Source organism: Eschscholzia californica, unplaced genomic scaffold (assembly GCF_041429995.1).
Source record: "Eschscholzia californica isolate CP2 unplaced genomic scaffold, dmEscCali1.0.p SCAF_5, whole genome shotgun sequence".
Taxonomy (NCBI): Eukaryota; Viridiplantae; Streptophyta; class Magnoliopsida; order Ranunculales; family Papaveraceae; genus Eschscholzia; species Eschscholzia californica.
Genome location: NW_028238472.1, coordinates 14,731,949 through 14,758,395, shown reverse-complemented (window position 1 = coordinate 14,758,395; position 26,447 = coordinate 14,731,949). Strand labels below are relative to the sequence as shown.

At 36.2% G+C, this 26,447-nt stretch overlaps 3 protein-coding genes and 1 pseudogene across 4 annotated transcripts; 3 read left to right on the top strand and 1 right to left on the bottom strand.

Moving 5' to 3' along the window:
• Positions 1-551: 551 nt before the first annotated feature.
• Positions 552-5,697, bottom strand: LOC147537347 (uncharacterized). Its single transcript, XM_086642766.1, has 4 exons — positions 5,076-5,697; positions 4,667-4,794; positions 2,672-4,055; positions 552-2,413 (listed from the first exon to the last, which is right to left on the bottom strand). The coding sequence occupies exons 1-4, from the start codon at positions 5,695-5,697 to the stop codon at positions 552-554; spliced, it is 3,996 nt and encodes a 1,331-aa protein (XP_086498892.1).
• Positions 5,698-11,725: 6,028 nt separating this feature from the next.
• Positions 11,726-14,550, top strand: LOC147537346 (uncharacterized). Its single transcript, XM_086643573.1, has 2 exons — positions 11,726-12,849; positions 14,184-14,550. Exons 1-2 carry the CDS (start codon positions 11,938-11,940, stop codon positions 14,313-14,315), a joined length of 1,044 nt encoding a protein of 347 aa, XP_086499699.1. The 5' UTR covers positions 11,726-11,937; the 3' UTR covers positions 14,316-14,550.
• Positions 14,551-15,476: 926 nt separating this feature from the next.
• LOC147537345 (proteasome subunit beta type-7-A-like) lies at positions 15,477-19,624 on the top strand. The gene is made up of 9 exons (XM_086640755.1): positions 15,477-15,670; positions 15,900-16,069; positions 17,612-17,753; positions 17,912-18,008; positions 18,113-18,182; positions 18,291-18,395; positions 18,706-18,804; positions 18,880-18,970; positions 19,328-19,624. The coding sequence occupies exons 2-9, from the start codon at positions 15,923-15,925 to the stop codon at positions 19,402-19,404; spliced, it is 828 nt and encodes a 275-aa protein (XP_086496881.1). The 5' UTR covers positions 15,477-15,670; positions 15,900-15,922; the 3' UTR covers positions 19,405-19,624.
• A 4,478-nt stretch (positions 19,625-24,102) lies between these two features.
• LOC147537344 (subtilisin-like protease SBT1.7 pseudogene) lies at positions 24,103-26,447 on the top strand (annotated as a pseudogene). Its single transcript, XR_015225606.1, has one exon. The product of XR_015225606.1 is annotated as a subtilisin-like protease SBT1.7 pseudogene (transcript).

The window sequence follows — 26,447 nt, the reverse complement described above, 5'->3', positions numbered from 1 at the left end:
TATTTATGACGAGAAGACAAAACTTCTCCCATTGTGGTCCCCAAAATCATGAAACCGAAACTTGTTCATCTTTAACCAAAACAAGCCGAGGTGATGCATTGGGGTCCTCTTTTTGTGTGGAAAACGGTTAAAGGTTCTCGTGAGGCGACTATACTTTGGCAAAGATAAGAGATAAAGAAGGTAGGTGATCTTCTTTTAGGCAATTCGCAGAGGATACGATCAATATACTCCTTCCAGACCAAGGGAATGGCCATATGTCAGTGTTCGACTTGTTGGACGTTGTCAAATCTACATAGTCATACGTGCGTGATTTGATAATAGTTATACAAGCTCAGTCGATCATCTCAACTGTTAAGGTACTACATATGTATATATCTGACACATTTGCTTATGTACAATTCTAGTCTTTTTTTTTTTTTTTTGAGTAAAACCTTACTAATCAAACAGTATGTTACATTGGACAGACCCAAAGGAAAAATAAATACCAATACAGTTAACTTTGGAGTCTAAACATAACATAGTTAACAACAGAAGGTACTAAACCGTAATCTTTAATCTTGAGGGGGGTAAACCGAAAGCGCCAGTAAATGCACGTCCTCATTCTGGATTCTCGGACAATAACTAAGAGACAGCTGTTGTCTATTCACCCGCACTCTTAAACCGTCGATCTCTATTATAAGTCTCCACGGCGGATCGATCTCTGCCGTTGAAATTAGGTCTATCAATACCCTACAATCTCCTTCAAGTATAAAGTCTTGCAACCCTAATTCTTGTGCAAGCTCCAAGCCACATTCGAAACCCTTCATTTCAGCATGAAGAGCCGAACTTGGATCCAAGCTCCATTTTTTCGTTCCAATCGTCGTCCCTTCATAGTTTCTAGCTAAGGCCGCACATGATGCTTGATTCCCTCTATAAGATCCATCAAAGTTGACTTTGTATTTTCCCATCGGAGGAGGAAACCAATTGTGTATCTGCAAGACAGAGTTAGTAGTGGAAGGAGTATTCAGGTCAGTAACATACCTTAGATTTTCTTTGGCCGACCACCAACATCTATTCAAATCAGCTGATTCATTTCTAAAATGGCGATTATTTCGAGTTTTCCACCACTCCCACATAAGATACGTAAGCTTAAACCAATTTTCTCTACCATTATGTTTTTGTTCCAATAATGTATTCAATGTTCTCACTGGATCTTCATGTATATGATGTAGGTGTTGGAGACCTGCTATTTGAATAAGTTCCTTGTATTTCGAACATTGGGCAAAGAGATGTACAGAGGTTTCTTGTTCATTATCACTGCACATAAGGCACACCTGAGGTATGTATTGAACTCTTCTGCCTATGTTGTTTAGGGTTGGTAAACCCTCATGAATTATTCTCCATATGAAGAGCTGAATTTTCGGATTCATCTCTGGTATGTTCCAAAACCTCTTCCACTGAAATGTTTGAACTTGAGTAGACATAATTGGCATATTCCTTATCTCAGTATAATAAGATTTTGGGGAAAATTTTCCATTGTCTTTCGGACACCAAATGAGAGTATCTCTTTGAACACCATTGCCAATAGCTGTATTTCTAATAGCATTTATAGACTCTGTTGTAAAATACCTTTCAATTAATTCTATATTCCATTGTCCCGTGTCCTGGATAATCAAATCAGAGACCAAACAGATATTAGTAGGCAGATTAAGAACTAAAATTGGGACATTATCGATTAAATTAGGGACCCAAGGGTCCGCTATAATATTAATCGATCTGCCATCACCTGTTAACCAAATAACATTCTTTCTCATTGTGATTTTAGAATTATTGATGGCCTTCCAAAAAGGTGAAGACCTCTGAGTTGAATTTGATAACCAGAAGTTAGTTCCTTGAAGATACTTAGCCTCTAATAACTTTACCCATATTGCTTGTGGAGATGTAAGAATTCTCCATGTTATTTTGGCTATCAAAGATTGATTAACTTCTCTGATTGATCTTATACCCAGCCCTCCTTTATGCTTGGCAGTGGTAATAATCTCCCAATTTGTGAAATGAATTTTCCTTTCTTGTTGATTGTGCTCCCACCAGAATTTTCTTTCAATTCTTTCCAATTTATCAACTACTTGAATAGGTAACAATTGATAACTACATGGGTAGGTACAAAATGACCCTAGAATAGCTTTAATTAGAACTGTTTTTCCCGCTTGTGAAATAAACTTCTGTTTCCATCCTGCTAGAGCACTCTCAAATTTTTCAATCAACCATTTATGACTCTGTACTTTGTTTCCTGGTTTGAGTATTAATGCCCCCAGATATTTTTCTCGATCGTTCATGAGAGGAGCTTGGAGTCTAGTGGTAAATTGGTGCCTTATTACTTCTGGTACACCTCGGCTGAAATATAATGAAGACTTGGAGTAGTTTACCTGCTGTCCTGAAAAGCTTGCATATTCATTCATTATATGTATTATAGCGTTTAAATTATCAATATTTGCTTTCCCGAAAATAATCAGGTCATCAGCAAAGAGTAAATGTGTAATACTCGGACTGGACTGATTAATTTTGTAGCCTGTAAACACTATTTGATTTTCGTAATGATTAATCAGGAGAGAGAGAGATTGGGAGGATAGAATGAAGAGATAGGGTGAAAGAGGGCAACCCTATCTCAGGCCTCTAGAGGCCGTAAAATTACCTACCCTCTTCCCATTAATCTGGATATTAAAGGTAGCAGTCGAAATACAAGACATAATAAGACTCAGAATGAGGCCATTAAAACCCGAGGCCTTAAGAACAAGTTCAAGGTAAGACCAGCTTACTCTATCGTAGGCTTTCGCCATGTCCATTTTCAATGAAAAAATCCCTTTTTTAGCTCTAGAGTTATGCATAGAATGTAAAAGTTCTTTGGTAATTATGATGTTGTCCATGACCTGTCGATTTGGAACAAAAGCATTGTGGGTCCATTCTATGTTGTTTTCTAGAAAAGGTCGGATACGATTGGCGATTAATTTAGTGATGAACTTATAAACAGAATTGCATAAGGAGATCGGCCGGAATTGAGAGGCCATACTCGGATTTCTAATTTTTGGAATCAAGGCTATAGTAGTATTATTAAGAGAAGGATGGATACTACCTGATCGAAACGCCTCCTGAATATAATGTATAAGTTCGGGTCCAATAATCTCCCAGTTATGTTGAAAGAAAAAGCAAGGGAGACCGTCTGGTCCTGGACTCTTAATTGACCCTATTTCCATAACTACTGCCTTGATTTCATCAGACGAAGGGACCCTAGAGATGTTGGCCATCTGTTCCGTCGAGAAAACCTTGTATGCATTGATGATTTCGGTCGGAGGTTGGGAAACCTGTTCCTCTTCAAATAAGTTCTGAAAATAATCAATCAATTCACTTGATATTTCCTCTTCGTTCCTGGATATTTGACCATTTGAAAGAGTAAGTTGATGGATCTGATTTTTCTGTCTCCTAGTAGACATTGCAACATGGAAAGCCCTTGTGTTTCTATCCCCGTTTTTAACCCATTTCGTCCTTGTTCTTTGCTCCGCTTTAGTACATTGAATATTTTCCAAGTAAATGATTTCTTTTTGAATTGTGCTCTCAATGTTGAGTAAGTTTTCATTTGGAGTTAGCTTTTGAATGTCCAACAATCGATTTCTCAGAAAAGTTAGTCTGTTTTTAATAAGTCCAAATGCTTTTTTACTCCATCTTCGTAATGAATCTTTTACCTTTTGAATTTTTTCAAGAAAAGGGCCTGTTTCTGCTTCCCAATTTGCTTGAAAGTTAGTCGAGTATTGTTCATGTTTTGTCCAGAAAGTCTCAAATTTCGCAATAGTTTGAAGTGGTTGACCTTGGACTTTTAATTTCAAGAGAATCGAGGCATGATCACTGTTGTAACACGGTAAGTGAAATACTCCAGCCTCCGGAAAGTTCGTTAGCCATGTTGCATCACATAATACTTTGTCCAATCTTTCTTTCGTAAGATGGTGCAAAGCCTTTCTGTTAGTCCATGTAAAAGCGGGTCCGTTGAATCCCAAGTCCAGTAGATGAGCGTCTCGAACAAATCTCTGAAAAGAATTTAAAAAAGGAATGTTAGGAGAGCCACCCTACTTATCTGCTGGGTCGGCTATGGCATTCAGGTCTCCAATGCAACAATATGGGGTATTAATATTTTCTATTTTCGTTTGCAATTGGTCCCAAAATTGTTGTCTATCCTGAATTCTAGGTGGCCCATAAATACAAAATAGGTTCCAATTATTCAAACCATGAGGGTAATCTATAGTAATATGGATAAGATTGGGAAAATGAGAGATAACATTAACATCAAGAGAATTACACCAGTGAATGATTAACCCTCCACTTCTACCTACAGAAGGTACATAAAAAAACTTAGGTAAATTATTATTAATAAAACAAGATAACGGATTATAAGTAGATATTTTAGTTTCTGAAAGAAAAACCAGAGATGGTTTTGTCGCTCCTAGGAACTGATTTAGAGTGGATTTTGTCGGAGTGTTCCCTAGTCCCCGACAATTCCACGCTAGGAAATTCACTGCTTCTCCGGCATTTGGGTTGCCGGTACCCTTTCTTCAGTCTCCATCGGTGTTTAAAGTCGAATTGTTCTCTTATAATGTTTCTTTGCTCTATCCTCAATCAGATTAGTATCATCACCCCGAACCTTGACAGTAGGTATAGTAATATTCTGAGTGGTCCCCCGTTCCTGTTCTTCGATGATAAGACTGGATGTACCAATCGCCTTAATCCCTGAATAAGTTTGAACTTTGCTTTTTTTTGTCTGACAAAGTGCTGATAACATATCACCAAAGTTAGAGTTGTAGAGAAATCTTAATTTGCCTATTATTGTTTCCCCTTCAGGTTTCAGAAATTATCCGGGGTAAAAGAACCCATCTCCCGGGGTAAGGAACGAATACTAAAAGGCACTCTAAAATTCTCATTAAACCTCGGTGTCATGGCTTTAGTGAGGAGTCTGGTCTGTTCGTCAGAGAGATTATGTTTCATCAAATCTCCAAACGCAAGAGTAGTGGGACAGAACTTAATAGTATGTCCCAAAAAACCACAAAAAGTACAGAATCGGGATAATTTTTCAACCCTAAGTTCAATTAAAATTAGTTTAGTAGCAGATAATTTCAGATAAACATTCGGGCGGAGAGCTTTAGTAATATCAAGTTCGATACGAACTCGCCCAAAGGTGCTCCATTTGAATGAGTCCTCCACTGTAGCCGGCTGAAAATTCCCGATGACCCCTGCCAAACGATTGACTGTCTCACTGTTTAGACTACCCAAAGGGATACCGTGCATTTGGACCCAGAACCAAACGTGTTCAAACATGTGATCTGCCGGAGAGATATCAGGGTTGCAACGTTGGAGAACAATAAGTTCATCCTGGATCACCCAAGGGGTACTTTCCAGCGCGATATCTAATTCAGTCGCCGTTGTAAATTTGATTAAGAACAGATTATCTTTAATTTCAGTAAGATTAAACTTGTTAGGACCGTGTAACACCCTTCCCAAACGCATCATCGCTTGAATTATTTCTATTTTCTTCGAACTTTGAAACCAGATAACACCATTCCTAATAAGATTAGTTGAATCTGACTCCAGATCCTCTCCCTCGACAGTAATTGGTTGATATTCATCTGTAGTTAGTGCGGCAAATTTCTGAATAAAAGCACTATCTGTTGAATCCATAATAAAAGAGTAGCAAACTAATAATCACAATAACTAAATCTCAAACTAAAGTCTCCTGAAGAGCGACTAAGAAGAATTTCCGACTTAAAGCCTGAATCCGAGCAAGCAGTTATGATACTTTTTTAGCCAGGAGATCTAGGAACCGACGGAACCGTCAATAACCGCCCATGATCTCCTCAAATAACCGTAAAAATCTTCCCTGCTAACCGAATTTGCAACGACCAGGAGGTGGCGCCACTAGGATTTAAAATATCTCCGCGACTCTTTTGGTTCTTTTTGAAGGTTCATACTTGGGTTCTTTGTGGTTGCTGTTCCATGGTATGCTGGAGCTATCATTCTAATGTGTTCTCGAGTAGATCACAGAGAGAAGGCAGGATATGTTGCGTGCACCATTACCGTAAGTTTTCCTATGAGTATTTCTACTCTTTTGAATATGAGTTGGGAGCTGTTGAAAATTATATATATTTAAAAAAGTAGACAGTAAAATAATTTTTGACTTTAATTAGTTCATTGAGTTTAGTTTATGTAAGACACAATAAAAATACTTTTCTCACTCTTTGCTAATACACAAACTCACAAGTAAAAAGTAAATGGGTTATTTTCAAATAGCCCCCAACTTTGTGACTAGTTTCCTGCCTAGCTCCCTACTTTGTCAAAAATACTCAGATGACTCCCATTTTCAGATTTCGTTATAACATCGTTAACTAGTCATCACCTCTCTCTCATCCAACTCATCGCCTCTCTCTGCCACCTCATCATCTCGCCACCTCATCATCTCGCCACCTCATCATCTTCACCGGCGAAGATCGCCGACCAGCCAATTTTCCGACCGCGACCTTGAAACGTAATTTTTTTTTTTAACTCTTCTCTCTTTCTCTTGGCGACCAGCCAATTTTCCGACCGCGACCTTGAAACGTAATTTTTTTTTTTAACTCTTCTCTCTTTCTCTAAAAAAAATTGTAACTCTCTCAGAGAGAGAGAATAGTTTAAAAAAATGAATCTTTTTTTTTTATGTTTGAAGGTCGCCAGTGAAGATGATGAGGTGGCAGAGAGAGGTGATGAGTTGGATGAGAGAGAGGCGATGAGTTGGATGAGAGAGGGGTGATGACTAGTTAACGGTGTTATAATGGAATTTGAAAAAGGGGGTCATCTGAGTATTTTTGATAAAGTAGAGGGCTAGGCAGGAAACCTGTCACAAAGTTGGGGGCAATTTGGAAAATAACCCAAAGTAAAAACTAGTCGATATAGGTGGATGATTTTGCGTCCAATATAATATTGTATTAAAAAAATTTATTAGTTTCAATTACAATTTATTCTTCGGTAAAATTTCTCCCTCAATTCAATAGTGTGAAACCTATAATTCGCGAAAAAATAGAAAGGCAGAACAAAACACAACATTTTATATTCCGTTTTTCTTTTCAATTTTAAATTCTTGAGCAAAACAGTGTGTTCGGTTTTCTATTTTCTTAAATTTTTCTGTAAGAAATTGATCAAGGGATATGCATTGAATTCTCATTGTACAAAGGAATCGGTTGTTAATAGCCTTGAAGAGAACAACAATGTCTGCGACTCAGTCCAAACCAACTTTCGTTTCACTGACCAAATAACTCTGAACTATATATGTATATCCGAGTTATGTTTACATGCCTTTGGTATGCCAACCACGAAAGAAGGCGAAGTAGACTTCACTTCAACCTTTGTGATCTATCTGTCGGTGAACCACAATGACACGAATTTGAAATCGACAACAATTTGGGATACAAATCCTTTGGTTTAAGACCCGTAACAATAGCAGATTCCATGGGAGATGCCTATAGTTATCTCAAAATCACCTTGTAGTTCTTAAACTCACAGGCCTCAAATCATCTCCACGTTCCGAGAACCAATAGCTATGGCGCTTGAGAAACCCAAAGCAAGATAGCTCGGCAAAATTTGGTTCTAGTACTTATCACGCTGTCGAAACTAGTCACGTACATTATTCAAGCTTTAGAATATCGTAGTCTGTAAAAATAGGATTCATTTTTATCCAATGGTGATGGTTGGGTCAATAACAAAAATTTTGATCCTATGTTTTATTACAATTTAGAGCGAAATAGATTGAAGAATTTTGGAAACTACATATTTTTGTTGTTGCAAAAAGCCAAAAACTACATATTTTTCTTAATTATGTGTTAAACCCCAATGTGGGGGTTGGAGTAAGGTGTCCCAATAAGTAGTTGAGTGATCTCATAAAAAAAAAGTAGTTGAGTGATCTAGTCACGCTTTTAAGAGTTGTGTGCCGTCCTATTCATTCTCTATGCTTTAAGAGGTAATTTCTAGAAAGGTCAAAATAATATTGAAAATGAGTAGAAAAGCACAAAACATTTGAAAATTATTATTCAGGTAAAAAAGTGTGCAAATACTAAAATACCCTTTTTTGTCATTTTGTGTAACTAATTTCTTTTATTTTTCATTAAACTTTAAATCGATATAACTTTTGTTTGAGATGTCGGATTTCTATAAAAATTATATATTTAGAAATGATTTTTCATTAGCTTTCTAACAAGATCCACTTTCAATACTTTTTTTCAAAAAAAAAAATACCCAGAAAAAACGGCGTTTTTTTCCTTTACGTTTTTCTGCAAACGTGTTTGCAACAATCTGTTATGCAAACGTGTTTGCAACAATCTGTTATGCAAACGTGTTTGCAACAATCTGTTAAGCAAACGTGTTTGCAACAATCTGTTATGCAAACGTGTTTGCAACAATCTGTTATGCAAACGTGTTTGCAACAATCTGTTATGCAAACGAGTTTGCAACAATCTGTTTTGCAAACAAGTTATGCAAACACTTGTTTGCAACTATCTGTTCTGCAAACATGTGTTTGCATAATGTAAACTGTAAATATGTGTTTGCATAATATGGATTGAAATTGAAAGATCACATAATTTAAAGAGAAAATAACTATTTAAAGTGTAGAATACTATCAAATTAAACAAAGATGGTAATATAAACCCTAATACAACACAAAAACTACTACCCACCAATGACAAGAAATCAACAAAATTATATACTAATAAAGCTACCAAACTCACACACATAACCATAATCCATCTCAACCACAAATAGTATCTTCCATCACAAAACATTCTTTCACAAACTTCATAAACTGGGTTTTTTATAATCACATAGTCATTATGGAAGGCAAAGCCTCTTAATAGCCACAAGAGTATTGAACACCCATGCTTGCTTACTGTAATCATAGACTTTCAACAAGTTTTTGTCTTGGTGATTGAGATAAGATTGGAACAAGCTCTAAGTAGCTGAAATTATCGGCTTTAGATATTCCTACAGGCCTTTGCTCGAAGTATAGATCAGAAAAAGGGGTATGAATCTCTCTTAGTAATTTCATCAAACATCTCATATGTAGCGTGACTAAGTAGCTGAAATTATCGGCTTTAGATATTCCTACAGGCCTTTGCTCGAAGTATAGATCAGAAAAAGGGGTATGAATCTCTCTTAGTAATTTCATCAAACATCTCATATGTAGCTCTTCTGATTAATCACCTCAGTTACCAAGAACATCTCTTATCCGACAAACACATAATCATGTTGTCTGAATTCCTTAATAACAAATAATCCCTTTTCATTTTTAGTATTCTTCAATCTTTAAACAAAGCTAATTCTAGCAATAAAGATTCAGACTGATATTATAATTGAGAGTGACAATTCAAAGTACCTGTACTCTTTGTTACTAACTCCATAAGGGGCAACTTCCATCTGCAACATAGATTGGTTGTTACTTCCAGAACAAAGAACTTGATGATTACCCATTAATGGGTTCTGAAAGTTCTCATTTCCTCCACCTCCTCCTCCACCACCACTACCACCACCGACAGTGACGGCGGCAAACCATGACTGAGAAATTCTTTACTCCTCCGTCAGACAGAGAGCACGAGAGATGAAATAAGAATAAATCTTACTGTTGCTTTGATCGGGAAGATGTTGGTGGAGAAGAAACCATGGCAGCTTGGTCGTATGTGGATGAATTTCGTGATCCGAGTTATCATCAATCGAGATAGGAGTTTAGTTGAAGATGAATCGTGAAGAAGATGAATCGGGAAGAAGATGAAGAATGAAAAAAAACCTAAAATCTTATGAGAGTTTTTAGAGAGAATATGAGTTTAGTTGGTAAGGGTATTTCAGGAAGATTTTTAAAAAAAAATGACCTGATTGATAATTTTGTATATTATTTTCAACCTTTTGCATCATTATCCAAAATATTTTGGTAATCTTTAGTTAATAAGAAAAGTTACATGCTTTTTTGGTTATTACTAATAATATTCTGACCTAAATAATCATTTACTAATGCTTTAAATGCGATTTCAATGGGTGTGTTGTAATTGGTACCATATTCTTTTGCCGAATTTAGACATGTCGCATAAGTGGCTGAACATATTCACCATGTTCTTAATTTTGTGGCCCAAGAGCGTCCCTGTGGGAACAAATGTTATCACTGCCAACTGTTTCATGAGTAGTGCAGAGTGTGAATGGTATTATTTCTTTGTATTAGGCCACGGCTTCAAAAACTAAAAAAAAATTCGGGGAATGAATATTGACTCAAGGGCATATATTTTTTTATCCAAAAATTGACTTGATCACACTGTCCCCTAATCTTCATCTTCTTACTCTAGTTTTCTTATTTTTTTTCCTTCTTCTCTCTCTCTCTCTCTCTCGATTCCTCATTGTCTATCTCTTCTTATCTCTCTTTATTGCTCTGACTATTTATGTATCTCGATCTCTCATTGTTTCTCATTCGATCTCTCATTGTTTTACTCCCTCTCTTACACAGACACCGCTTCGACAAAGAAAAGTGTTCCCTTCGTCACAACCCTCCTCGAGGATTTTGTGGCCACGAAACATTTTGTACCCACGAAACATTTTGTGGCCATGACCGTTTCGTGCCCACAAACTCTGGGTTTTCCTTATAGAGGTCTATACAGACCGAAAGAGAGAGGGAGAGAGACTGCGAGAAAGATAGATAAAGACCGCGAGAGAAATATGTCTAAAACGAGAGAAATAATGAGTGATCAACAATAAAAGAGATAGAGAGAGAGAGGGGGGGGCAACATTGAGTTAGAGAGGAGAAGAGATGACAATGTCGATCGACATGGTGGTGGTCGGAATGGTGGTGGCGGAAAATTGTTGTGGTGGTGATAAGGAAGATGAAGATTAGGGGACAATGTTTGATCAAGTGAATTTTTGGACGAAAATAAAATATTCACCCGAGAATATACAAAAAACTTAGATTCCCTAGAGAATTTATTCCCCAGAAATTAGGCGTGTGCAAAAATAGGCCAAAACTAATCAAACCAAATCGGTCAGGTCGGTTTTCAAACTGAACCAAATAACGAGTGGTTTGGTACAGTTGTGGATTTCCAAAAACCAACTGATTTGGTTCGGTAAGTGGATGTAATTTTTAGGAATTATTGAAACCAAAGCGAACCAGTCAAATTCAATTATTATATACATAATTTTTTTAAAAAAATATACCTATCATATCTCTATAATTTCATACAAATACATAATCTTTCATCAAATTCTTGTCAGAAACACAAATAACTACTATCCACACAAAACAACAACACTACTGCAATATAATGTTACTAGCTAGTATTAGATTAAAACAATCCATGTATGAATGTTACTAGCTACTATATAGTGTATAGGTTGGTGGCTTGCACATGCCTTAAATGTTTTAAATGTTTTTCGACGTATTATGTTAGTTTGATTGTTTCTTCAGGTTTTTAAAAAGTGTTGTCTTGATTTTATACGTCAATGTATGAAGAGAGTAACTCGATTCGTCGATTTTCATGGAAAACAAATTGTGTTCTATAGATGGTTTAGTATCCAATAGTATCCAAACCACTCATTGACGGGTTGATTGGTAACTGTCTAACTGAGCCAAACAATGAGCGGTTTGTAACTGTCCGAGAAATCCCTAATCAAACCATGAGCGGTATACTTCAACTATCAGTGAATCTAAATCAAGAAACTAAAGATTCTCACCTCAAGACAGGATCTAAGCGGTTGAGCCCCTAAGTGACACATACAAGCTAATTAACCTCTCCTCCCTGTCAAAGAATATCTCTAACCTAAAACTAAAGAAAGAGAAAACAACAGGAAGCTACTTTATTCTCCCTTTTCTCTATTTATCATCTACAATTAGAAAAACCACCCCCTTCATCTTTCCATATCGTCATGGAAGAACCAGGGGATTTACAGGACTGGGAATTACTAGACAATTCCGATACTGAATTTCCAAATTCGCCCAAAACACCCAATTACTCGAACGAATTTGTTGATGTTGAAGGAGATGCAGAAGGTATAATTAGGTCTGATTACTTCTCTTTAGATTCTGAACAGAGTTATGGTAGAATAGTTGTAGATTCTGATGATCACTGTAGCGAGAAAAGTTCTGTTCAATCGGGTAATCCTAGTTGGGTTGATCCATCTTCTGATGATGTCTTAAGTAAAGTGGGTTTTCAAGGAATTACTTTCCCGCAGAAGAAATCTAGTGAAATTTTGTCTGATTCTGCTAGTGATGAGTCAGTTTCGAGGAGATTTGAGGATTTGGTAGAGAATCGGGAGTTAGGGTTTACAGATGGTTGTAAAAGAGAAGTGGGTTTTGAAGGAATTGAAGAAAATGTTAATGATTGTGGTGAATCCTGGTCTGATTCTGGTGATGTGATTGAAAAATTACCTGCAAAATTACAGTGTAATGAAGGAGAGGGTGACCAGGGTTTTGATAATGGCATGAAGATTGAAAATGATTTAGGGTTTTCTTCTGAATCCAGTATGGCTATGGAAGGTGCAGATGGAGAAGGTGGGAAGAACTCTGCTGAGTTTGTTGAAGCAGGAGGAAGTGAAGTTGTAGATGGAATTGGAAATGTTCCTGAGGAATCAGTGAATTCAGTTGAAAGAGAGAAAAGAGGGATCATTTGGTGGAAACTTCCATTTGAGGTTTTGAAATTTTGTGTTTTTAGGGTTAGTCCAGTTTGGTCTATATCTGTTGCTGCTGCTTTACTAGGGTTTGTCATTTTAAAGAGGAGATTGCATAAGATGAAGCAGAAGAGCCAGAGTTTTGCTCTTAAGATCACCCTTGATGACAAGGTCAGTTCTACTAAAACCTTGAGTTGTTTTTGTTCTTATTATGATAATTAAGTGTTAGAATTACTCAGTTCTGATCTTCTATTTGAAACCCTAGTTTTAAATTATCGAATTATGCTCAAAATTCATTATATCATTTAGATTCCATGATAATAGTTTTAACTGCAATAGGGAGAGAGCTGCTATCTGACTACCTAAGGAAGACTTGTTCTCCTTGTCTGAATCTGACTCATCTTTATCCGAATCGCCTGATTCGGTTGGATCCAAACCAAAAGGCCCGAAATGGACTCGAGTCAGATTTCAGATCTGACCTAGAAAAAACTACCTTGATCATTTAAAACCAGCTTGATGAGTGTTATAAGTTCTTGCATTTTACTGTCTATTATAATCTCTTTTGGATAAACATTTTCGTCTACAAAGGCTCCAACTGTGGATAGATAAAGTTCATTGCCTGAGGCATTTCGCTTTCGTAATAGTATTTGCTTAAGTTTGAAGTTTGTTGTCATCGGTACAACGAGCGGTAATGGTAGTATTTTATAATGTTTTCAATTTGAACGGAAAAAATCTAGAATCAATGGGACATTTTAATCAGAAGCACAAATTTGTACCTGTGAGGTGAGTTGTGTGACTGTCAGAAAGGTTTGGTGATTGTGCTGGACCATGCGGAGAAAAACATAAGCTGGACAGAACCTAAATTTGAAAGATGGATTAAGGCCAATTGATTGATTTGTGGTTGAACTTCTGTTTTGGTTTGCTCGAGAGCCTAGTCAAGTTGGATTTGGTTAAGTACTGTAATTTTCTAAACGAGTCGGGTTTCTTTTAGATTCATTCTAATGAATCGACTCTTTAAAAATAAGCGGGTTGATTGAAATATTACTCAACTCAGGACTAGTTTGAGTAGAACATTAGGTGTGAGTTGATGATTCCTTTAGAGGAAGAAGGAAAAATTGAAGAAACAAAATAATAGATAAGTAGAAAGAGGAGCTAGAAGAATGAACGTCGATAAGATCAGATCTTGAACTCATTCTTCTCTCTATTTTTCTTTCGATCACGATTACTTCTTGCCTCGTTACATCCCTTTCAATACTAGTCTTATATTGTCCTCGATTTTGGCCACTAGAGTACAAGACTTTTCCTCGCCATGGGTTCTGCTGTAGACTCTACCCCAAACCTCTTTGAAAACAACGTGTTATCTTATATAACCGAAGTACAAACTTGCAGATCACTTTGGTCTTCCTTAAATGTGCTTGTTCTCTTTGGATTTCCTTAAATTAACAAAACCTTGAATTCATGTTAGTCTTACCCTGATGTTTTGTGGTGGGATGCTAAACTTGCAGAAAGTATCTCAGTTCACGACCCGTGTGGCTCGTCTGAATGAAGCATTTTCGGTTGTGAAGCGGGTCCCGAGGATTCGTCCTTCTTTATCGGCTGGTATGGTGACTCCGTGGCCCGTGACGAGCTTGAGATGAGACCATCTAGTGTTTCTGCTAGATAAATTAATCATGGTGAACATGTGAAGACTGAATAGAGATGTTTGAGCTCCAAATCAGTTGATAGTTTTCTTATGACTTTCTCACTCTATATAATATGTATGAGTTTGTTGTTAACTAGCTTTGTCTTTGTTGATACTTAAATCTGTGTGAAGCTTTGTATTGTAGACTTGTATTTAAGTAAATATATGCATACAAAATTGTCCTTGTTTTCCTTTTCCTTTTGAGTATTTAATGGGTTTTTTTTTGTTTTGTTGAATAGTATTTAATGGGTTTTAGAAAACAACAATTACAACAAATACTAGGTTATCTTTTTTCATTTTTTTGTGGGTACTGCTATGGGTATGGGAAAATAAGAAAATTTGTGTAAAATTTTGAGTGAATTTTCTTTTGCATCCTTTTTTTTCGTTCTCCAACCCTACCGCCATTCCTTCTCCATGTTGGTAAGACTGTTGATAAGCTGCCATAGTCGACGATTTTTTTTGTTTCAAATCTCTCTTTTCCCTGTGAACACCACCACCAGACAATCGAGCAGTAAATCATCACGCTCGATTGAATGAGATGTCAGTGTTTGTTCCCGATGTAATCCGGTCTCCTAAAGTACGAGAAGAAATAGATCAAATAAAAATATATAGAGAGATCAAAGCAAGAAGAAAACTTCTTTAGTCTCTCGCAAAGGTTTTGTTCGCCACACTGATCACACGTTCTAGTCTGTTCGTTTGGAGATCATAAAAATACTTTGCGAAAAGGAAGAGGAGACAACATGAAAAGAAACACAAGAGGCGAACAAAAAAGAGACTGAAAGGGGTTCAGAGAGAACATGAGGAAACTTCTTAAGACGGTTGAAAGAAAAGGATGAAAGCCACCTCCAGTCCATGTGCTCGTTAATTAATACATATTTCACTCTTAAATTTAATTGGAAACATCTAATTAATACATTATTTCACTCTTAAATTTAGGTAAATGCGAGTTGTACAAATAATTTTTGACAAAATTCTAAAAGAACGGTCCAGATAAAAGTCAAACTTTGAAAAAATGTGATCAACTTTTATCTTTTAATGAAAATGGGTTATTCAGTCTCGAGAATTTTGTCAAAATTTTTGTACATATAGCACTCCCCGTTTATTTAACCCCAAAGATGTTTCCCCATCACTGCATAGTGTTCCATTGGAAAAATTTTTTTTACATAAAATCTAACAAATCAAGAGAAAACCCCCAACTTAGAGAACAAGTCTCCCTCTTCTCCCTTCCTTCTCCCGTCTGGACTCACTTTAAACCCTTTCCAGCAAGAACGTCCACCTCCGGTTTTCACCGGCGAGGAGCACTGACAGAAGGTAGCTACTTCCTTCTCCTCTCTCTCTCTCTCATCTCGACTCCCACATTGTTAGTAAAGCTTGGTCTTGCTAAATACTATCAGATTGGTTACGGGAAATTTGAAATAATTGCAGAGTTTCGATCAGTTACATAGATAGGAGTGATTTTTTTATGATTTTATCCAATTGTTAATGGTATCTAGTTCAAACTCAAACTAATCAATTTTTTCCTGGTTTTATTTGTTTCTAGGTCTAAAAGTTACTAGATCAAATATGGTTCAACAATCTACAATGGATCTTCCTTCAAAAGTAGGGTTTAACTTTGATTTATGTGTTAGAAACGAAATGCTCTTAAAGAAAGGTGTTCATCCACCTTCTTATCGTAAGACTGGAACTACAATCGTAGGTCTGGTTTTCAAGGTAAGTTTTTTTTTGTTCGTTAATTTTTGTTTACCTTTTGGATCGGGTTTGAATTGGATCTCTCTGAGCTAATGTTTGTATTATGAACTAATAACCTACAACTTTTTGAATCATACTTGCGTCATCTTCATGTGCTAGAAATCAATGTTTCTATCAATGGTTTACGAAAAGGTTAGGTTTGTTTTTGTAAGTTGAAGTGATGAATTATGAACTTACTTTTCATAGATATGAAAAGATGACACTTATTGATGGCTCCAGATTAATATATGTGTAGCGGAATAAGTTAGATTAGTGGATTTACCTTCTTCGGTTTTGTGATTGTTTCTCGTCGGTTTAATGAATGACGGGTGTTTCTTGGGTCAGTTAGGGCTCTTGGTTGAGAGTCTGACTCTTGAGACTAGGGGAAGAAAAGTTAGACAAGTAGTTTCTTGGGTGTGTGATGATGCATAAGCTGCCGTGGTGGAACACATTGTGTAATTAGATTTCAAGTAGGAATTTGTGCATAGTAAGTTCAAAATTTGGATGTCATTATAGGGAAATATTGATAAAGTGGAGAAGAAAAAAGATATATAATGGGTTATTGAATGGTTATTCTTAGGGAGTGAAGAGTAACCATTCAGACCTGTTCGTACCTTCTATTACAGAACACTAACATTGGAATTTGTGCCTACAAATTACCCGTATAGGGTTATTACAAAAGATTAATACAACTGATTCATATATGGATCACCTATACTACAAAAGAACGAGCTTCCACTGTTCCACAAATATAACCTGAAGGTACTATGTAACTTAAAGAAAGAACAAATGACATACTGCTAGCAGAATCATGTTAATACCATAAAGGTCCGACACTGTCATGCATTTCGTTGTGTTTTCCACAACCGGAACTAGGCTCAATCCCATGAATAGATAGTATCTATGTTTAAAAAAGTGTTTCCATGTTCTTACACCTAAATGCAGTTTTGTTTGACAATGTGTGGTGGTGCCTCGAGGTGGTAAAGAGGTGTAGCTTCAATTTCATATATGTTGATGTAGTAATAGTATTTTTATTCTATTAATAGTATATTTTCTTGAGTTTGTTTATAGGACTCCAGAAAATTAGTTTCCTAATAGTATAAAGTTAAAGGATATGATTGTCACTTCTACCCTTTTAACTATATCTACAAGTTAAAGAAAACATAGGAAGTCACAATAAAACCTATGCGTAATTCCTGATGCGGTACACCTATACTTCGACTCTTGGCGTCTGTACCGCTGCGCATCTTATGTGCCTATTTAGACATTGTCTTAGTATGTAAAACATTTGTCTAGTGTTACTCTTTGATGATGCTTAAAGTATATAAAGATGTTATGCATTTAAGCCTTAAAGACAAGTATTCTTAGTAAAATTTTAGCTGTACTTATTAAGTCTTGTCCTGATAAGGTTGTGCAATGCTGGGCACTAATCATGTGTATATGATGATAAATAGCTCATCATTTGACTGTGTTCTTGAAGTTTCAATTATTTATGCCCATGGTTTCTGAACTTTTTTCCCTCAGGATGGTGTTATTCTTGGGGCAGATACGAGGGCTACTGAAGGTCCCATTGTCTGCGATAAAAATTGTGAGAAAATTCACTACATGGCTCCAAACATTTATTGTTGTGGAGCAGGAACTGCTGCTGATACGGAGGCGGTGACAGGTACTCCCTCTCTCTCTAATGTTGTTCCAGGTCCTCACCATGTGGCAGCAACTACATTGAAAGAAAATGCGCTATCTGGTTCCAAGCTATTCATGTTTAGTATGAAAAACAATATTTTCTTTTTAGCTATGACCTTCTAAAAAATGCTTCTTTTTCAGACATGGTCAGCTCCCAACTCGAGTTACACCGACATGCAACTGGCCGTGAGTCAAGGGTTGTAACAGCTCTTACGCTTCTAAAGTCTCACCTTTTCAAGTAAGTTTTAATGTTTACTGGGTTTTTGACCGACGATCTTGACAAAGTATTTAAGCAAAAACATGGATAACACTGAACATTTGAAATTTTTAACTCTTGTCCAGATACCAAGGTCATGTAAGTGCTGCTTTGGTGCTTGGAGGAGTTGATGTAACTGGACCTCATTTGCATACTGTGAGTTAAACTACTTAAAACAAATATTGAGAAGTCAATTTGTTCGAATATTTTATTTATCGAACATGTTAGGTATTCTGAGCTAAATCGTCTCATCCTTCTGTGTAGATCTATCCTCATGGTTCCACTGATACTCTTCCATATGCGACAATGGGTTCTGGTTCATTGGCTGCTATGGCAATGTTCGAATCAAAGTACAAGGAAGGCCTAACAGTAAGTTGGCTAGATGCTATTTGGTTATGCACTTGTCTAAACTCTAGATGACTGCATTCGCTGCTAATTCTGACTTTACACTATCTCTCACTTATTACCACATGGTCGATAGCTATCTTTCTTTTTCTTTCTGCATCCTTACTGTTTGACATGCACAAGATCTTAAATAGTCTTTCTTAACAAGTACAGTGAAGTACTCACGATTAGTCTTTGGTTTGCAAAGAAAATTAGAAATTTGGTTTTTCGTACTTCCTTATAGAATGACCTCTATTAGTTTGGAGTCCGATGCTTTTTTACTGTTGTCTTGCAGAGGGAAGAAGGTATTAAACTTGTAAGTGAGGCTATCTGCTCAGGTATCTTCAATGATCTCGGAAGTGGTAGCAACGTTGATGTCTGTGTGATAACCAAGGTATGTCTGTCGGTCTCCTACTCAATGAAAACTTGACTTGGCACACAGTCATCTGATTAATGCTTGCTATTTCAGGGAGGGAAGGAGTACCTGAGGAATCACCTCTCTCCAAACCCTCGTACTTACACAAGTTCGAAGGGATACTCCTTTACTAAGGGTCAGACTGGTTAGTAACTTATCACCACAATATCTGTCGCTTCTTGTTTTTTCATTTCAAAATAGAAGTAGTGACTTCTGTTGTTTTTCTAGTTTACTTGATTTGTGCGCGTATTGAGTAGTGGAGTTGATTTAATTATCTATTCAACTTAAAAATGGTTCTACTCAAATCTCATATATGATGTGGTCCATTCTATTTGAGACTGAAATCTTGAAGTCCTTTGAGTGGACTATCCCCACAGCTCAGTAGAACTTTAGGGATTGAGGGTCAAGGACAGCCTATTCATAGGTTTAAGATTTCAAACTACATGACCTAAGTTTTATAAGGGTTAGTTCGTCTAATTGGGTTTTGATTTTATGTTTGCAGAGGTTCTCTCAACTACGGTAAAGCTGTTGAAAGAGAGAGAGGTTGTGGTTGAAGGAGGCGACGCTATGGAAGAGTGAATCTTGCCTTCTTCATATGAGCAGTCGTTTGATAAGCGTGGAATTGGGATTTAATGTTTAGGGGGACTATGAAATAGTTATAAATACTCTATTCACGATTCCAATATTTGCAAAAGATAATCTCAGGATAAATATTTTTCTGTTTGGTTGATTGCTTCATTATCGGAATCATCTAAATTATATTTTCATCTATTTCGCAGTAGCTGAATCTTGAGATCCACTGGTGCCCTAGTCTTTTGTTCAGGTCCTCAAATTTTATTTTATCATTCTTTTTGAATTGTTCAGTGTGTGCCTAGGCACCTTTGACCTCTAAGGTTCGGGGCACTAGTGGATCTATCGGCAGCTGAATCAAGTGTGAAAAATCGATTTCTAAATGTCCTCTTTTCTATTTGACTATTTAGAGACACTCTATTTCAAAACCATCTCCAATGCAACATTCAAGAAAAACTCTAAAAACCTATATTTTAGTTTAAAACTAATAGATTTGTTTATGTGGCACTTAGAGAAACTCAAGAGGACACTCTAAATTTAGAGTATCCTCTTAAGGATCTCTAAAATAAATCTTGACACATCACTTTAGAGATTCATGTTGAGTTTTGTATTGGAGATGGATTTTAAAGAAAAACTCTAAAAAATCCTATGTGGCACTCTAAGATTTAGAGTTTGAGTGTTGCATTGGAGATGCCATAATATCCTTTACCCCACTTTCTAAATTCTGAATAATTTAACCTAAACTAATACCTTTTACCCCGATTCACTTGTAAGTTCTACATAAAAGACCAGAATCCGAACTTTCAAACTTTGTTTTTGTTCTTTCTTCAACTTCAAAATTCAAGACAAAAAGTCATTGTATTTTCTCGTCTTCAAAATTAAAGAAAAACTCTAAAAAATCTTATGTGGCACTCTAAGATTTAGAGTTTGAGTGTTGCATTGGAGATGCTATAATATCCTTTACCCCACTTTCTAAATTCTGAATAATTTAACCTAAACTAATACCTTTTACCCCGATTCACTTGTAAGTTCTACATAAAAGACTAGAATCCGAACTTTCAATCTTGGTTTTTCTTCTTTCAAAAATAGATTCATACAATTTCATTAATATGAAGAGATTTTTGGTTTTCTGTGTAATTTGCATAAGTTAAATTCCAAAGATGATGGTCATTTGAGAAGTTCATAAGCGTCTTGAAGTTTTCTAAAATTTTCTTGAGTATAAAATTTTAAAAAGAAATTATAAATTTTGACCAATTTCTCGGAGTACAAAATTTTAAAAAAAACAACACTTTTTCTTCTTTTCTATCTCCTACCACCAACACCAAATCCGACCACCACCTCTATTTATCCTTCTTATCTCTATCCTCAATCCCCTCTCTCTTTTTGAATTTGTCAGCAGGTTAAAGGGCTCGACCCAAAACAAAGAAAAACAAATGATCAACGTTTGTACATTCTATCGTATATGTAAGTCATATGTAGGAAATGATCCCACTAGCTTTGTTATTATTAGGTTGAGAGGTATTTGTGGGTTGACGAGGGTTGCAACCCGGGTCAGCCCACTAATAGTTTCAAGGAACCCTACTTTGCCACTAAGAAGGGAACCCTCTGGAATAGTGGGCCGGTTGCCACTATTTCCACACCTCACCTCACTATTTTTGAATGAGAAATTGAAATAAAGAATTTCATCTTAAGCTAATGCAAATAATTGTTTTCTTAGCCGTGCAAATTAAACACAATTTATATGAAGTTTTATTCACACTAAAACATGTTTTCGAAAAAAATTCTTTATTTTAATTTTTCTATATCAATTTTAACAAAGTTTTATTATTATGGATATATTTGGACCACGACACTTCCAACAACGACAATTATTTAGTGTCTTCCTTGAATTAGTCTTATTTTAGTTAGGGTCGTGATTTAGTTGGATCATGACACTTCCAACAACTACATTCACTTTCCAATAGGACCGACATTCAAATTTTTTGAATTTATCTAATTTTCAATTTAATATTATATATATATGTATATATATTCTCTTCGAAAACAAATTTCATCTTAAGCTGATGCAAATAAATGTTTTCTTAGCCGTGCAAATTAAACACAATTTATATGAAGTTTTGTTTACACAAAAACACGTTTTCGAAAAAATTCTATATTTCAATTTCTCTATATCAATTTTAAGAAAGCTTTATATGGATAGATTTGGATCACGACACTTCCAACAACGACAATTATTTAATGTCTTTCTTGAATTAGTCTTATTTTGGTTAGGGTCGTGATTTAGTTGGATCTTGACACTTCCAACAACGACATTCACTTTCCAATAACTAGACATTCAATTATTTTGTTTTTATCTAATTTTCAATTTAATATTATATATATGTATATATATATTCTCTTCGAAAACAAATTTCATCTTAAGCTGATGCAAATAAATGTTTTCTTAGCCGTGCAAATTAAACACAATTTATATGAAGTTTTGTTTACACAAAAACACGTTTTCGAAAAAATTCTATATTTCAATTTCTCTATATCAATTTTAAGAAAGCTTTATATGGATAGATTTGGATCACGACACTTCCAACAACGACAATTATTTAATGTCTTTCTTGAATTAGTCTTATTTTGGTTAGGGTCGTGATTTAGTTGGATCTTGACACTTCCAACAACGACATTCACTTTCCAATAACTAGACATTCAATTATTTTGTTTTTATCTAATTTTCAATTTAATATATGTTAAGTAATCCGCAAGAAAAACTAGTCTCTCCAACCATGTCAGTGTCGCTACGGCAGGGAAGAAAAAGGAAGTTTCCCTCGATCAGTTTATTTATAACTTCTAACTCCTAATCTTTTATCTCTAAACTGTGGGTCTTATACTAATTTTTAGAGAGAGAAACCAATTGAAGTTCAAATTAAACATGGAGATATTAAAGTTGTGACATGTTAGTCAGCTCAAATATTCTATCTGAACTACTAATTAACAAATGATATCCACATTGTTCACAAACATTTAGTTTGGCCAAAACTCCCTAAGAAATTATAACTTCGGTTAAAAAGGATTCATCAAAGTTTTTTAGGCTTCACCTCCCTGATGGCAATTATGTAATTTTCAATTTCAGTAAAAAGACCAACCTAACTCTAGTCTAAGAAAATACCTTGCAAACACCTTGCACTGACTTGCAAACACTTTGCACTGCCTTGCAAAGCCTTGCAAACACCTTGCAGAGTCTTGCAAACACCTTGCATGGGTTTTGCAAACACCTTGCATGGGTTTTGCAAACACCTTGCATGGGTTTTGCAAACACCTTGGATAACCTTACAAACAAATTGCAGAGCCTTGCGAACACCTTGCAGAGCCTTGCAAAAACTTTGCAGAGGCTTGCGAACACCTTGCATGACTTTTGCAAATACCTTGCACAACCTTGCGAACACCTTCCAAAGCCTTGCAAACACCTTGCAGAGCCTTGCAAACACCTTGCAATGCCATGCAAATGATTTGCAAATTCGTTTTTGAATTGATTTAACATGAAATTTGTTACAAATTATTATATTTTGTCTAATAGAATGTTGTATCGAAAACTAGCTAAAACCCCTACAAATTCATAATAGTCATTTTATAAGCTCTAGCACCATCGTCTTACATTTCTTCGAAAAATCTTCAAAGCTTTCATGAAATTCTCAATTTGAACATAAATACCAATCATGAATGTTCAAGAAAAAATATTTCTCACATGCATTTCATGTAACAACTTTATAGCTATTTCAACCAACCTAAGTCTTGTATAACCAACTAAAGTTGCATTCCAAGCAACAACATCTCTTTCAAGCATTTATCAAACACATTGCTTGCATCAACTATACTTTCACAACTTCCATATAAATCCAACAAATAAGTTTGAACATAAACATCAAAACTAACAAATTGTCATTCATAACTCAATGAAAATAAAGCCATGAAGAAGTTGGATTATACCTTGAAACACTATCAAATTCTCCTTCCATTGAAAGTATATAAAACTTTCTCTCTCTAGAATTTAGAACCGAAAACTAAATCAAACCCCTTAAAAGCCTCTTCAAACAACAAGCAAATAGATTAAATCACCAAAACCTAAAAACATCAGCCTATCTTATAGCCAAAATCGATTCAAATCCCAGAAATTCTAATCGGCATCTACAATCCAACTCGGTTCGTTCATGGGAAAAACTCAAATTCCTGATTTATTAGTTAGATTATTACTAGGTAGTTGTAATTTAATGAAGGGTATTTTTGACTCTTAAAAAGTTGGTGCCTTTAAAAATGTCCTTCAAACCTATTTTTACAACTTACTTGGAGCCTATCTAGTTAAAAAGATGGGTTGTCTTTTTAACAAAAAAAATAAAAATAAAAATAAATAAATACATTTCTTACATGTACTAATTGAAATGGGTGAACCGATTGAACGCAGGAAAACGTGAGGACTTTTCTCGGTCTTTCTGTCAATAATTTTTTTTTTGAATAATTTGATTAAAAAACAAAAACAAGAGAACCCTAAAAAACGTAAGCAAACAAACAAAGCGCACAAGGTCACAACATCAAAACACCTCCGCTCCCAATTTTCTGTCAATAATTTTTTTTTTTTTTGTTGAAAATTTTCTGTCAATAATTGAAATCATAAAAATCTGATGTCTATATATACTACTTCTTCCTAAATTAAAATTTGGGGCAAAGAAAAAGAAAAAGATGCTGACTTTGAGATATATTGCCCTCTTCCTGTTTTTGTTTATGGGGTTGTCCCAATCATCATCGGCCTCCATTGAAAAGAAGAAAACTTACATAGTTCAAATGGCGAAATCCGAAATGTCAGAGAAATTCACTCAACATTCACACTGGTATGTATCGTCACTCAAATCGGTATCAGAATCGGCTGAAATGATTCATAAAGAAGAAGGATCATTGTTTCCCGAGTGTAACTCACTGAGTAACGTTATAATCGATCCTATTGCAACAAATTGGAAAGGAGATTGTGAAATTTCAAAGAAATTCAATTCTTCAAGTTGTAATAAAAAGCTAATCGGTGCCCGATTCTTCTCTAGACGATATGAAGCTACTCTTGGACCGATGGAGTCAAAGGAATCGAGATCGCCTACAGATGATGAGGAACACGGAACTCATACTTCAACTACAGCTCCTGGAATGGCATCTCGTGCTAGAATCTCGGCTTACAAAGTTTGTTGCCTCGGTGGTTATTATAGTGCTGATATTTTAGCAGCGTTGGACAAAGCCGTTGACGATGGTGTTCACATTGATAGTGTAGCTATCGGAATTTTTACCCCCATGGAACAAGGAATCCTTGTTTCTTGGTCCGCCGGAAACTCTGGTCCATCTTCAGACAGTCTCTCCAACGTCGCACCACCATGGATAACTACAGTTGGTGCCGGAACCCTATATCGTGATTTTCCGGCGTACGTTAGTCTCGGTAACGGGAAAAATTTCTCAGGTGTGTCGATTTATCAGGGGAAACCATTGCCGGAGAAGGCAATATCGTCTGTTTACGCTGGTCACATCAGTACATCAACGAACGGAAATTTCTGTATGACGGGAAGTTTATCATCGGAAAAAGTCGCTGGGAAAATCGTTCTATGTGACCGTGGTATTAACGATAGGGTTCAGAAGGGTTTAGTAGTGAAAGATGCTGGTGGTGTCGGAATGATTTTGGCCAACACCGCCGCTAACGGCGAAAATCTTATAGCCGATGCTCATCTTTTGCCGGTGAGCGGTGTGACTGAGAAAACTGGTGATATAATCAAATCTTATCTTTTCTCAGATCCTAATCCAACGGCCACTATTCTTTTCCCGGGTACAATTACGCCTCAGATACTTAATCCCGATATAATCGCACCAGGTGTCAACATCTTAGCGGGTTGGTCAGGTGAGGTCAGACCAACAGGATTAGCCGTAGATACAAGAAGACTAGAATTCAACATAATGTCAGGTACGTCGATGTGGTGCCCGCACGTGACTGGTTTGGCCACTTTACTGAAGGCAGCCCGTGCATGGTGGAGCATCGCAGCAATTCGGTCAGCTGTGAAAACCACAACCCATGTTAATTACAGATCTGGTCAAAGTGTTTTAGACACAGCAACTGGTAAGCCATCAACACCGTTGGATCATGGTTCTGGACACGGAAATTTTTCTATGACCGAATCACCGGAAAACGTCGTTGGGAAAATCAACCGTCCAAAAGTTTGGCAACGCTTTGCCAAAAATTTGAAAAATTTTACGACGGTTCTGCAATATCTAGCGACAATTTTGCAACATCTTGCGACGGTTTTGCAACACCTTGCGATAGTTTCACAGTATCTTCCGACATTTTTGCAACACCACGCTACAATTTTGCAACACCACGCTACAATTTTACAACACCGTGCGAAAACTTTGCAACACCTTGCAACGTTTTGTGACACTTTACAACAATTTTGCGAAAAATATTTCATTTCTAACTAAACAAAATACAAATATTTGAGTTTTTTACACAAAGAAAATACAAATTTTCGTTATATTTTTTTGTTAACAAAAATTAAAGGATTTTAACAGAAACAATGTAAGTCGTGCCCCTTATGGCTGCCTAAAGTGGAAATAATAGTGACTCTGTGGTTGAATATACTTGGACTTTAACTAATGTGGGCACCCCAAAAGTGTCCCTAATTTCAGCATCGGGTCGATTAAGATATCGGTTGAACCTGGATAGTTGGGTTTCAGTAAAGCAAATGAGAAGCTAAGTTACATTTTCACTTTTATGGCTAGTTTGATGTCGTCTCGGACGAATGAGTTCGGCCGGTTGGAATGGTCAGATGGGAAGCACGCCGCTGGAAGTTCAATTGTTGTTAGTTGGTCTTGAAATTTGATGTTTGCTTTTACTTTTCAATGTGAGTGGGTTGTAACTTTTATTTCATCGGTTTTTAACCATTGCAAATTGTTGATTTAGTTGTTGAATTGTGAAGTAAGTGCACTACAAAAATGTGGGGAAGTATTTATCTAGATGTCTGATTTAATGGAATGCAATTTGTGAA

Bases quoted from the DNA above. Each gene is read 5' to 3' on its own strand.
- LOC147537347 (XM_086642766.1), bottom strand. From the start codon at position 5,697: ATGGATTCAACAGATAGTGCTTTTATTCAGAAATTTGCCGCACTAACT. The intron at 4,795-5,075 runs GTACTTTTTGTG...ATATGTTATCAG, and splicing joins TGAAAAATTATCCCGATTCT to CACTTTGTCAGACAAAAAAA. The intron at 4,056-4,666 runs GTTCGGGGTGAT...AATTCTTTTCAG, and splicing joins TTACTATACCTACTGTCAAG to AGATTTGTTCGAGACGCTCA.
- LOC147537346 (XM_086643573.1), top strand. From the start codon at position 11,938: ATGGAAGAACCAGGGGATTTACAGGACTGGGAATTACTAGACAATTCC. The intron at 12,850-14,183 runs GTCAGTTCTACT...CTAAACTTGCAG, and splicing joins AGATCACCCTTGATGACAAG to AAAGTATCTCAGTTCACGAC.
- LOC147537345 (XM_086640755.1), top strand. From the start codon at position 15,923: ATGGTTCAACAATCTACAATGGATCTTCCTTCAAAAGTAGGGTTTAAC. The intron at 16,070-17,611 runs GTAAGTTTTTTT...TTTTTCCCTCAG, and splicing joins TCGTAGGTCTGGTTTTCAAG to GATGGTGTTATTCTTGGGGC. The intron at 17,754-17,911 runs GTACTCCCTCTC...CTTCTTTTTCAG, and splicing joins TGATACGGAGGCGGTGACAG to ACATGGTCAGCTCCCAACTC.